A 13,576-nucleotide genomic window follows, 5' to 3' on the forward strand; every position below is an offset into this window, starting at 1 on the left:
ATATGTATAAATCCCGTTTCACGATGTTTGTCGCCACTAAACTCCGAAACTACTTAACTGATCTTGATGAAATTTTGCATACTGTGTGTAATTTGGTCCAACTTAAAGGATAGGATACTTTTCATCTCATTTAATTACCTCAATATTTTTTCATTGCAAATTAAATGTTTTTATTTGTTTAGTCCATAAGTTTCTAATAGATGGCAGTGTAAGTTAGTTTGTCGACCGACACTTCAATATTTCACGTTATCTAGGTTGGGTAAGCAGCCAATAGATGGCGCCAAGTTTAGTATAAGATAAATTCAAGGTATTATAACTGAGCCACAGCAACGTGTGGCCGGGTCTGCTAGTAAGGCTATTAATAGTGAATTAATAGTACTTTTTAAATTTAATATCTATTAATTGTATGACTTCGTTTTCAGTAACAGCTCGAGAAGAGGGTCAAGAATACGTGGAAGTACTGATTGGTGTCTTAACAGCAATTATTTTAATTCTGTTGATGGTTTTCGTAATAATTTTACTGCTTAATCGCCGACAGAAGCTTCAAAGCTCACCAACCGTGCTCAAGAATCCATTCGGATTTGCAATTAACATGAAGCTAAAATTACCGGTACGTTCTAGTTAACTCTCTAACTGAAATAAACTTTTAATCAAAATTATAATATTTAACAAAAGAGTGAAATTTCTACAAAATAGTTGAATTTCACGCCACAAATATTTTTTAAAGAAAAAATGTCAATTAAATTATAATTTAAGAATTAAAAAACTCTGGATACACGATAAAAATATGGAATAAATATTAATTTTTCAACTCTATTTTATTTTTATTTTTAAAGTTATATAAATATAATTTCACTAATATTTTCGAAAAAATTAAATAAGGCTTTGAAAGATTTAAGATATATCAAATCAAAATTTTGAGAGAAGAGTTCATTTCCAACTAAAAAGATTAATTCTCAACGAAAAATGGAAATGTAGATATTTCAATGAGAGAATATTTGATTTTTAGATTGAAAACAGTTGAATTCATCCAAAAATTTTAATTTTTACCAAAGAGTTCAACCCTAAACTAAAACAAATTAAGTTGCATGCAAAAAGATGAATTTTCAACCAAAAGATTAATTTTCTGTGAAAAAAAGAATATTTAATAAAATACATTTATTTTTAACAAAATAGTTACATTTGCAATTAGTAATATAATATTTTCAACCAAAATGATGAATTATCCGTAAAAAATGTAATAAATAATATTTCAACTAGAAATATTTTCACGTTCATTTAAAAACAGGTAAATTCAGCAAAAAAAGTAAATTTTTAACCAAATAGTTAATTTTGCTACCAAAAAAGATTATTCAGCCATTAAAAAAAATACAATGTTGGAACAACTATTCATTTTTTAAGGTTTTTTAACTTTTAAAGTTATATACTTATAAAATTTCAAATTATATTTTAAGCTGACTTTAATTTTTTGTTGAATTTAGATTTTTGTTCAAATTGCCTTACAATTTTCCAGATTTTCCTTCTAAAATTTTGGAAATATTTTTCAATTATTTCAAATTAATTTTCAAAATAACAAAATATAAAAAAAATTTCCAAGAATATTACGAAAATTTATTTATTTTCTTCAAACGTTTTAAAATCCTACCAAGGGTTTAGAATTTTATTTCAAAATCCTCAGAAATCTACATTTTGGTTTGATTGTTTTTAAAACTTATTAACTTCAGAATTATTCTTGAATATTTTTGAAAACTTTTAATCTTTCGTAATATATTTCAAAATAATCTTAATATATTTGTAATTATTTACACTTTTCCTAGAATTTTTAAAAGTCTTTCAAGACTAAGAAGTTGGGTATAATTTTTCACTTTTTTCGACATTTTTAGAAAACCGATATAATTTTTTTAAATCTTTCAATTTTCCTTGAAAATTTCTATTTTACAAAATTAGAAATCATTTAATATTTTCTAAGGAAGCTTTATAAATTACCCTTATAAATTCTTAAAGAGCTTCTAAACTATTTGTTCGAAACTTTCAGAAATCTTGATTTTGTTAGAAAAAATTTAATATTTAAAATTTTATTATTATTTTCAAATCTTTTTAAAACTTCTAAACCTTCCTTAATATTTTTGAATGGTCGCAAAACTTTTGAAACGATGCGACTTTTTTCTAAAATTTTCTAATAATAGATAATTATTTACAATTTCCCAAGGAATCTTAGGAATTTTTTTTTATTTAGTTGGAACGTTTAAAAATGCTTATAAATCTTATTAATTATTTTTCCAAAATCTTCATTTTGTTTAAAATTTAATTAATTCTTTCAGAAATTCAAGTTATTTTTTAATATTTTTAAATACCTATAAACCTTCTTAATTTTTTTAAAATGATCCTAATATTTTTCGGCATTATGCACATTTTTTTAACAACTTTTTTTAAGATTTTTAATTTTTTTGGAATATTTTGAAATATTTTTAAATCTGTTTCAACTTGCCTAAAAAAATTGAGGTTTTTAAAATAAAAACCATTTGATATTTTTCAAGGAATCTTAGAAACTTTTTTTTCTATTATCATCAAATCTTCATAAATGTTATAGGCATTTTTCGCCACTTTTAGAAATGTTTTGATTTTTTTTTTAATATTCTTCAATCTCTTTAAATTTTCCTGAAAAATGAAAAATTTTCAGCATAAAAAATCATTAAAAATTTTCCAAGTAATCTTAGCAAATTTTTTTTGTTTCCTTGTAACGTTTGAAAATGCTTAAAATGCTTCTAAATTATTCCTTTGAAATCTTTAATTTGTTGAAAAATTTTTTATATCTTCTAAATTTAAAAAAAAATCGCTTCAGATCTTCCAGGTTTTTTTTCGAAATGTTTTGAAACTTTTTGCAATCGCTGTAATTTTCTGTAAACAATTTTAATTTTTCTAAATAAAAAATCATTCGAAATTTTTCTAGGAATCTCTTACGCAAATGTTTTATTTTCTTGTGACTTTTAACACATTTTTTAATGCTTCTAAAGTTATTATTAGCAATCTTCAGAAATCTACATTTTGTTTAATTTTTTTTGAAATCTTCTCAAGATCTTTATTATTTTTGAGTCTTTAAGTCTTCAAAAACTCCAAAATATCCTTTAAAATAATTCAGTTATCTTCAAATTTTTGCAAATCCTGGAAAATTGGATAAAAGGTCTTGAAAACACTCATATTCTTTTTTGGTGTATTTTTAAATCCTTAAAACTTGAAATTAGCGTTTTAAACTAAATACTTAATAATAGAATCCTTTTCTGATTTTAAAACATTTGGTCAAAAAGTGAATAACCGAATTTCCGCCTTTATAATTATCATAAAAATGTTTAAAATGCGATAAGGTTTATAACTCCTAAAAACAAAACCAAGAATCCAACCACCAAATTTTGACAACCACCATAAAATGTTCGTGTTGAAATTTGAAAAAAGATCAAGAAAAAAACCCTTTTTTCTCCTAAAAATGAAAAAAAAAATCCTTCTTAGAGTTCTGCACATTAATTTGATTATTAAACGTTAAATAGGATTTTAAATTAGATTCTAATCTCATTTAAATATCTTTAATTTAAAAATTCGTTATTTGGAAATTGTGATTTACAAAAGTCCTGAAATTTCAAAAGAACGAACTGAAAACAGAAAAGGATTTTTTAAACAATCTTGGTCAAATTTAGCAGTCAGCAACTTTAATTTAGATTTAAAGGTATTTTTCGAAAAAATTTCATAATTAATAAACAGATTAAATTATATGAAAATCGTATTAAAACTGAAATTGAATTCCTCAGGACTTCCTTCTGAATTTGGCCCCGGGAGGAATGTTAAACAACAATGCACAGGTCTCTCCAGATGTTCCGGAGGACTTTAGCATGCACGAACCACTGACTATGGAGCAGTTTAATTCTCCGCTGGTAGATTCACAGTACAAGTCTACTTACGCGGTTGTGGCAAATTCTGGTACGTACTCGCCAGAGTTTAATGAACAAGAAAATTGCATCTCTTCATGATAGAAAATTATCACTTAAATCCGCTTCCACCTCGTTACTGAACCACCAGTTACAGATTCCAAAAAATAGGATATTTTTTTCTATTTTCTTAAAATTCTTTAAAAGCTTCTTAATTTTTTGTTCCAAATCTTTAGAAATTTACATTTTGGGTAAAAATTTTTTTAATATTTTGAAATTAAAACTGATCTTAGACTTTTTTTAAACTTTTAAACCTTCTTAACAAATTCAAAATCACCTTCATATATTTTGAAAGTAGAAAAAAGTTTCTTATGGTTGCTGGGAAAATATCAAATGATTTCTTATTTTAAAAACATTAAATTTTGCAGGAAAATACGAAAAAAAATTTTTAATATTTTTTTTAATTGCAAAGATTTCTAAGAATGTCAAAAAAAAACCTAGAGCATTTTAAGAGAGCTTTTTAATTTTGAAACATTTTTACAAATTTTTAAAACATGCTTTTTTTTACATTTTTTATTTATTTTATTTTTATTTATTACATTTTTTATTTTTACATGCTTTCAAAACATTATCACTTTTGAAAGTATGTAAATTGTTTTAAAAATTGTTTTAAATGTTTCAAAATTAAAAAGTTCTTTTAAAATGCTCTAGGTTTTTTTTGACATCTTAGAAATGTTTGGTACTAAAAAAATATATTTTAAAATTCTTTCTTATTTTCCTGTATAATTTAATATTTTTAAATAAGAAATCATTTGATATTTTTCCAGCAATCATAAGAAACTTTTTTCTATTTTTTTAAATCTTGAAACATTATTTGAAAGCTTCAGAATTTTATGTTAAAAATAATCAGAAACTTAGGTTTTTTTTTAAATTTTAAATCTTATGAAATTAAAAATGATCTTAGAATTTTTAAAATAATCCAGGTTTTTTTGACATTCTTAGAAATCTTTTGAATTTTTAAACAAACATCTGATTATCTTTTGAAAGTATGTAAATTGTTTTAAAAATTTGTAAAAATGTTTCAAAATTAAAAAGCTCCCTCAAAATGCTCTAGGTTTTTATTGACATCTTAGAGATCTTTGGAATTAAAAAAATATATTTTAAAATTCTTTCTTATTTTCCTGCATAATTTAATGTTTTCAAAATAAGAAATCATTTGATATTTTCTCAGCAATCATAAGATACTTTTTTCTATTTTTTTAAAATCTTGAAACATTATTTGAAAGCTTCTGAATTTTTTGTTAAAAATATTTAGAAACTTAGGCTTATTTTAAAAAATTTCTAAATCTTATGAAATTAAAAATGATCTTAGAATTTTTTTAAATTTCTTAACCTTCTTGCCTAATTCAAAATTATCTTAATATATTTTGGAAGTAGGTAAATTGTTTCAAAAATTTGTAAAAGTGTATCAAAATTAAAAAGCTCTCTTAAAATTCTCCAGGTTTTTTTTGACATTCTTAGAAATCTTTGGAATTAAAAAAAAATATTTTAAAATTTTTTCGTGTTTTCCTGAAAAATTCAATGTTTTTAAAATAAGAAATCATTTGATATTTTCCCAGCAATTATAACAAACTTTTTTCTATTTTTTAAAATCTTAAAACATTATTTGAAAGCTTCTGAATTTTTTGTTAAAAATATTTAGAAACTTCGGTTTATTTAAAATTTTTTTTAAATCTTATGAAATTAAAAATGATCTTAGAATTTTTTTAAATTTCTAAACCTTCTTAAATAATTCAAAATGATCTTAATATATTTTGAAAGTAGGTAAATTGTTTCAAAAATTTGTAAAAGTGTATAAAAATTAAAAAGCTCTCTTGAAATGTTCCAGGTTTTTTTGAAGTTCTTGGAAATCTTTTGAATTTTTAAAAAAACATCTGATTATTTTTTGAATGTATGTAATTTTTTTTTTAAATTTGCAAAAATGTTTCAAAATTAAAAAGCTCTCTTAAAATGCTCTAGGTTTTTTTGACATTCTTAGAAATCTTTTGAATCTTAGAAAAAACATCTGATTATCTTTTGAAAGTATGTAAGTTTTTTTAAAAATTTGTAAAGATGTTTCAAAATTAAAAAGCTCTTTTAAAATGCTCTAGGTTTTTTTTTTTGACATCTTAGAAATCTTTGGTATTAAAAAAATATATGTTTAAAATTTTTTTCGTATTTTCCTGCAAAATTTAATGTTTTTAAAATAAGAAATCATTTGATATTTTCCCAGCAATCATAAGAAACTTTTTTCTATTTTCTCAAAATCTTAAAACATTTTTTAAAAGCTTCTATTTTAAGTTTTTGAAATAACAAATCATTTGTTATTTTCCATGGAATCATAGGAAATTTTTTTTATTTTATTAAAATCTTAAAACATTCTTTAAAAGCTTCTTCATTTTTTTAATCTTTAGAAAGTTACATTTTGTTTAAAATTTTTTTAAATCTTAAGATATTAAAAATTATCTTAGAATTTTTTTAAACTTTTAAGCCTTCTAAACTGTTTCAAAATGATCTTACTATGTTTTGAAAATATGTAAATTGTTTCAAAAGTTTGTGAAAATATTTCAAAATTAAAAAGCTTTCTTAAAAAGCTCTAGGTTTTTTTTTATATTATTAGAAATCTTTTTAATTTTAAAAAAATATTTTAAATTTTTTGTTTTACATATTTTCAACATTTTTTTCAAAGTCATTAGAAAACTAAATTCTGTTTTCAATTTTTTAAAATCTTTTGAAATTTAAAATTATCTTAGAATTTTTATACTTCTAAACCTTCTTAATCGTTTCAACATCATATTAATATGTTAAGTAAGTTAAAAAAAATACGTCTTTAGCATAAATTTTACATAATTTACTCCGGTAATAAAATTTGTACAAAAAAATACAAAACACTCAAGCCATTTTGAAGTTTAAAAATTTTTGTTAATGCATGTTAGATAACTTGAATTTATAGTACTATCAGAAATATGAGATGGAATCAGCGAGTCTTTTTTTTACACCTTATGAAAAAAGTGCGTATTTATCTTACGTTTGGGCACGCACAGAATCCAAAAATCATAAAATTTTATCGGTGTCTGTTTGTATATCTGTCTGTATGTCTGTCTATATGCCTATCATTATGTCTATATGTATGTCTGTATGGATGTCTGTATGCATTTCTGTATATCTGTATGTCTGCCTGTGTGCATGTCTGTATATCTGTATGAATATCTGTATTTATGTATGTATGTCTGTCGGTATGTCTGTCTCATGTGTGTATGTCTGTATGCATGTATGTTTGTATGTAGATGAGCATGTCCGTATGTATGCCTTTATGTCTGCATGCATCCTGCATGCATGTATGTCTGTATTTATGCATGTATGTGTGTATGTCTCTGTGTCTGAATGTATACCTGTATGTCTGCATGTATGTCTGTCTGTCTGTATGTCTGTATGTATGCCCGTGTGTATGTATGTCTGTCTTATGTATTTCTGTATGTATGTCTGTATGTCTGTATGTATGTCTATATGTCTGTATGTATGCATGTGTGTATGTATGTCTGTCTTATGTATTTATGTATGTATGTCTGTATGTCTGTATGTATGTATGTCTGTATGTATGTCTGTATGTATGTCTGTATGTCTGTCCATTACTGTTTGTATGTATGGTTACCTGAATGTTTTAGCCACGTTAACTTTTGAAGGAATTATCCAACCAAGTCAGCCTTTCATACACTTCTTAAGGTTCCCAAAATGAAGGTTTAGTTCGTTAAGCAGATGTTTTCAACAAAAATAAAAAAATTTACGGCATTTTCCAAATTTGAATTTTTTCTTAAATTTTAGAAATTCTCGTCAAAGTTTCTTATAGATGGGTAGAAGACTTGCAAATTATCAAAATAAAAGGTTCAATCTCGATGAAAATTAGAAGAGCTATATAATTTTGAAAATTTTGAAAATATTCAGAAAAATGGGAACAAATATTTTTCGGGTAGATTAGGAAATTTCATTCAAACTCTCCATTAGCTATTAAGTATATTTAGAAACTATCCCAGTTATTTTTTGATTGGACGAAAATTCCAAATGTTAGAGCTATTTCAAATTTTGAATAAAATTTTTTTCATGAATTTAACAAATTTTTGTCAAGTTTTCTGGTACACTGCAAAAATATTTGAAAATTATCCTCATGGCATTTTTAAATTCGAGAAAAATCAAAAAAGTTACATACTTTACAGCATTTTTAAATTTTCAAAAAAATGTACAAAACATTTTTTTTAATACATGCGGTTTTTGTTTTTAAGAGACTCGTAAGTTTGAAGCGTTGTTTTTAATATATTTGAGTTTCGTAATAAGAATGTAATCGTCCAAGTCGTAGGTGCTTTAAGAACATTCTTTAAAAACGAATCGAAAAAAAAATTGTAATTAAAATTTATGGAATTTTGAAATATGTTTGTCTTAATTTTACAATTTTCGATTAGGGTGATTATTTAAAATCGATCAAAGGAAAGTTTTACTTTTTAAATTTGAGGAGCTTTTATTATCATGATATATTTGCTTCAACAAGTAAGAAATATCTACATCAGAATTCATTCAACTAGGAATTTTGTAAACTTTCCTTCCATTCAAAAAAAAAATTATCTTCACAGACTCTCCTCAAAAACTGAATAATCTGGACAGCCCGGACGTGAATGTCCGTTTGAAATCAAAATCCGAATGTTCATCCTCGTCTGCTGACTCTCCAGTTCGGCAGTCTCAACACTACCGAACTCTTCAAACTTACAATTGTTCTCCAGCCCGACCCACTGCTATTAATTTAAACATTCGTCACAGAGACGTCGATTATGGGCGCTCTAAACGATGGCACACCGCACCAAAAGAAAAGCACAAAGTAAGTTTTTTTTCTCTAATAATTAAATGGTAGAAGGTACTACACGGAAAAATCAGTTGTTGAAATTTTAAATAAGGGAGTCAACCACTCCAGGATAGTGCATTACGCGCGTATTTATGGAATTCAAGGATTTCACAGAATTTGAAGAATTCGTGGAATTAACAGAATTACCGAATTCAAGGAATTAACTGAATTCGTGTAACGCCCGAAATTCGCGGATTTCATGATATATATATATATATATATATATATATATAGAGAGAGAGAGAGAGAGAGAGAGAATTCACGGAATTCGATGAATTTTGGATATGCACAGAATAAAAGGAATTCACGAGATTAAAAAAAAATCATGAAATTCTCGGAATTTAAGAAATTTACAGAATTCATGGAATTTGCGGACTTCACAAAATTCACAGATTTCAAAGAATTTGTGGAATTCAGCGAATTTAGGGAATTTGAAGAATTCGCGGAATTAACAGAATTACCGAATTCAAGGAATTAACTGAATTTGTGTAACGCCCGGAATTCGCGGATTTAGAAACTTAGAAAACTTAAAAAGTTCAAGAAATTCAATTAATTCACGGAACTCACGGAATTTAGAAATTCGAGGAATTCACGAAATTGATAGAATTTAGAAATTCAAGGAATTCACGGAATCGAAAGTATTCATGAAAATCAAGGAAGTCACACAATCCTTGAAGTTCGAGGAATTCATGGAATCCCCGGAATTTATAGAGTTCGTGAAATTTATGGAATTCCAGAAATTCACAAAATTCTTGGAATTCGCGGAATTCAACGAAATCAATAAATTCACGGAATTTACGTAATTCAAAAAATTCAATAAATTAAAAGAATCAGGGAATTCACGAAATTTACGGAATTCAAGCAATTCATTTAATTCACGGAAATCAAGGAAATTGGGAATTCAAGGAATCTAAAAAATTCCTGAAAATCTATGAATTCACGAAATTCAAGGAATTTGAAGAATTCAAGTAACTCTAGGAGTTCATGAAATTCCACAAATGAACGAAATTCGAGGATATCACGAAATTCGTGGAATTTAGAAATACAAGGAATTCACGGAACAAAAATAATTCATAAAAATCAATTAATATACGCAATTCAAAGAATTCACGTAACTCTAGGAATTCATGAAATTCCATAAATGCACAAAATCCGTGGACGTCGAGGAATTCATTGAATTCCCGAAATTTACGGAATACGAGATATTCACAGAATTCTTGGAATTTGCGGAATTCAACGAAATCAATAAATTCACGGAATTTACGTAATTCAAAAAATTCAATAAATTAAAAGAATCAGGGAATTCACGCAATTTACAGAATTAAAGAAATTCATTTAATTTACGGGATTCAAGGAAATTAGGAATTCAAGGAATCAAAAAATTCATGAAAATCTATGAATTCACGAAATTCAAGGAATTTACAGAATCCAAAGAATTTAAGCAACTCTAGGATTTCATGAAATTCCAGAAATGAACAAAATTCGAGGATTTCACGAACTTCGAGGATTTCACGAACTTCGTGGAATTTAGAAATACAAGGAATTCACGAAACAAACAGAATTCATGAAAATCAAGAAATTTACGCAATTCAAAGAATTCACGTAACTCTAGGAATTCATGAAATTCCATAAATGCACAAAATCAGTAGACTTTGAGGAATTCATTGAATTTCCGGAATTGACGGAATACGAAAAATTCACAGAATTTTCGGAATTCGCGGAATTCAAAGAAATCAATGAATTCGCAGAATTTACGGAATTCGAAAAATTCAATAAATTTAAAAAATCATGAAATTCACGCAATTTACGGAATTTAAGAAATTCGTCGAAATTACAAAATTCAAGGAATTTAGGAAATTCATAGAATTCACGAAATTGAATCAATTCACGGAATTGAATTAATTCTCGTAATGCAAGGAAATCGTGGAATCCACGGATTTCACGAAATTCAGGGAATTCATTAAATTTAATGAGTTAATGAAATTCGTCTTTTTCATAAGAAAATTAATCTTGTTAGTTAAAAATTTAAGTATTTTGTTCGAATTTTTTTTTTTTTTTTTTTTTTTTTTTTTTGATTGAAAACTAATGTTTACAGTAAAAAATTTTCAAGAAATGTCGTCATAAATTCGTGAAACAAAACCAACCAAATCCTGTTTCTTTTATAATTTCTTTGGTTTTTTAAAATAATTATTACCAATCAAAATAAAAATAAACTTTCCTAAAAAATAATAATAAATAAAATAAAAAAATATTCGAACAGGCAGAAACAGCAACGAAACCACAATGCTCTCTTTCTAATACGCTAGAATAAAAAAATCAATGATAATACAAAAATCAATAATAATGAAGAAATCAAAAATAATTTTAAAAAAGTAATATTAGAGACAACAAAAAAGACGACAGGCGTGAAAAGAGGATTTTTATCTTTCTTTATATTTCAATAGGAACATTTTATGTACAAAAGTTATATTGTTGAAAAATGAAATAGGTAAAAAATAATGTTTTTAAATATTTCCATTTTTTCAAAGTAGAAACAGCAGAATAATTTTAAACATTCAAAAGAAATTACCAATTGATTTAATTTATTATTTAATATTTACATGTATGTAAAACATAGTATAATTTGTTTAGGCTTCAAATTTAAAAAATGTTTTTTGTAATAAGTTTCTTCTTTTTGCAAAACTCTGTGATCATAATCCAAGTATGTAGAAGAGTTTTTCATTACAAGTCAATAATTTCGAGTTTCGCTGATACTTAATAAATTCGAAATTAATGTGAATTTAATAAACGAAAGTTATTATTTTCGCTAAAAACCAAGAATTTTGTATTATTTAATATTTATAAAATTTAACAATAGTGGTAGCATTCTTATCCATATTACCGATAAAAGAGAACGTTCGATTCCCTTTAAAACTGCATTAAAAAACAGATTAAAAAATAAAAGAATTGTTTATAATATCTTGAGTTTTATATAATAAAAATTGACAAATTTGAAATTAAAAGTTGTTAATGTTAAAGAATTTTTAGTAGTTAATCTTTCAAATTAAACTATAAAAAATATATTAAAAATTACAGAACTGTTAAAGATATTTGAATGATAACTCTTAAAAATTGTGAAAATTTAAATTTTTATTATTTCACAATTTAAAATTATTCATTTCTTATGATTTACATTCTTTATTTTATTAGTATCTAAGATTAAAAATTTTAAACACTTCAGTTTTGATTTTCAAAATCATTAGAATTTGAGAATTGCGATTTATATATTTTTCAAAATTAAAGAGATTTCCATTTTAAATCTTAAAAGTCGAGGAGTTTTAAATTGCAAATATTTTAAATTTTTAATTTTTTCGTTACAAATTTTCAAAAGTAAATTACATATTGAAAAAACTGTTAAAAATGGTAAATTTTAAATCTTAAAAATTGAATTAAATATTTGACAAAATATTAAAAATTACATAAATTGAAAATATAAATCTTAAAAACTAATAAATTTCGATTTTAATTCTTAAATATCGCTTAATTTTGAGGTGAAAATCTTTTAAAATTGAAAACATGTGAAGAGCTTTCGATTGTAAATCTTCAAAATTGAAGAGCTTCCAATCCTAAATCGTTTAAATTGAAGAATTTTCCATCGTAAGTTATTAATCTTTAACTATTCCAAACAAATATTCCAAATTGCATACCTCTAAAATACGAATTTTAAAAATTTAATAATTTGTAATTCCAAATTTTTCACATTCAAAAATTCGGAATTGTAACTCTTAAAAATTGCAAAACGTTGAATTAAAAATCTTTCAAAATTGAAGAATATTCAATTTAAAAAGTTAAGAAATAAAAAATTATTAATTATAATATTAATTTTTAATATTTCACAATAATTATATTTTTATAATTGAATGATAACCATTATTTTTCTAAATTTTCCAAGAGTTGAATTAGAATGATGAAAATAGAAAAAATCAGACATTAGATGGATTTTTTTTTGCGTCCTTTTTATGTCTCGATTCTTCAAAAATACTTCAAATATAGCTTTATCGACGCGAAATTTAATAACCTTTCGAATACTTTTTCAAAAATTATTTGAATTTATTTTGTTCCAGAAATAACCTGTGAGAAGTGAATGCATGTTTTTAATTGGTAGTTTTTTTAAGTGTTCTCATACTTCTGGATGGTACTCTAAAAATTCGTTTCCAAATACGAAAAAAAAAAGTTCAATTTGTTTTGCAATTTTCATTTCAGTACTGCTCTACTTGTTTGTGAACATGTTGTTACAATTTTTGAGATTTCATTTACTTTTTTTTATTAATTATTATTGTAGGTCAAATCGAATATTTATCAAAATTTGTAAAGAATTTTTAAGTGCTTAAACAAATTACTGAAATTTCTATCGTTTAAATTTTTTGGTCAAAACATCTAATTTTCTGACAGAATGATAATCTAGGTTTGCTTTTCATTCAATTTGATGTATTTTTATTTGTTTTAACAAACGCCAGATGTTCAAATAATTTATAATAATTTTATCACAGTATTCGATTGTAATATATCAAGAAAGTTCGCTTTTTTTAATTCTTGATCTGCACTACGTTTTTGTATATTTTATATCTTTATATAGAAAATAGTGTTATTTATAATATTATTTTTGTTTAAAAGATTTTTCTCATAAAATACAAGAATGAGGGTTGGATGTTGTTCCCCAGCAGAACGAAAAAAATTTCCAATTTATTTGTAA

The 13,576-nt window shown here is 24.6% G+C and overlaps 1 protein-coding gene across 1 annotated transcript in view; it reads left to right on the top strand.

Annotated features, from left to right (window-relative positions):
- LOC117176940 (epithelial discoidin domain-containing receptor 1-like) overlaps window positions 1–13,576 on the top strand; it is a 231,581-nt gene that overhangs the window by 200,890 nt on the left and 17,115 nt on the right. The window contains exons 9-11 of the mRNA XM_033367344.1: window positions 423–610; window positions 3,801–3,969; window positions 8,579–8,820. Coding sequence (XP_033223235.1) covers window positions 423–610; window positions 3,801–3,969; window positions 8,579–8,820 — 599 coding nt within the window. The remainder of the gene's footprint in view (window positions 1–422; window positions 611–3,800; window positions 3,970–8,578; window positions 8,821–13,576) is intronic.

This window comes from Belonocnema kinseyi, chromosome 7 (genome assembly GCF_010883055.1).
Source record: "Belonocnema kinseyi isolate 2016_QV_RU_SX_M_011 chromosome 7, B_treatae_v1, whole genome shotgun sequence".
NCBI classification, from domain to species: domain Eukaryota; kingdom Metazoa; phylum Arthropoda; class Insecta; order Hymenoptera; family Cynipidae; genus Belonocnema; species Belonocnema kinseyi.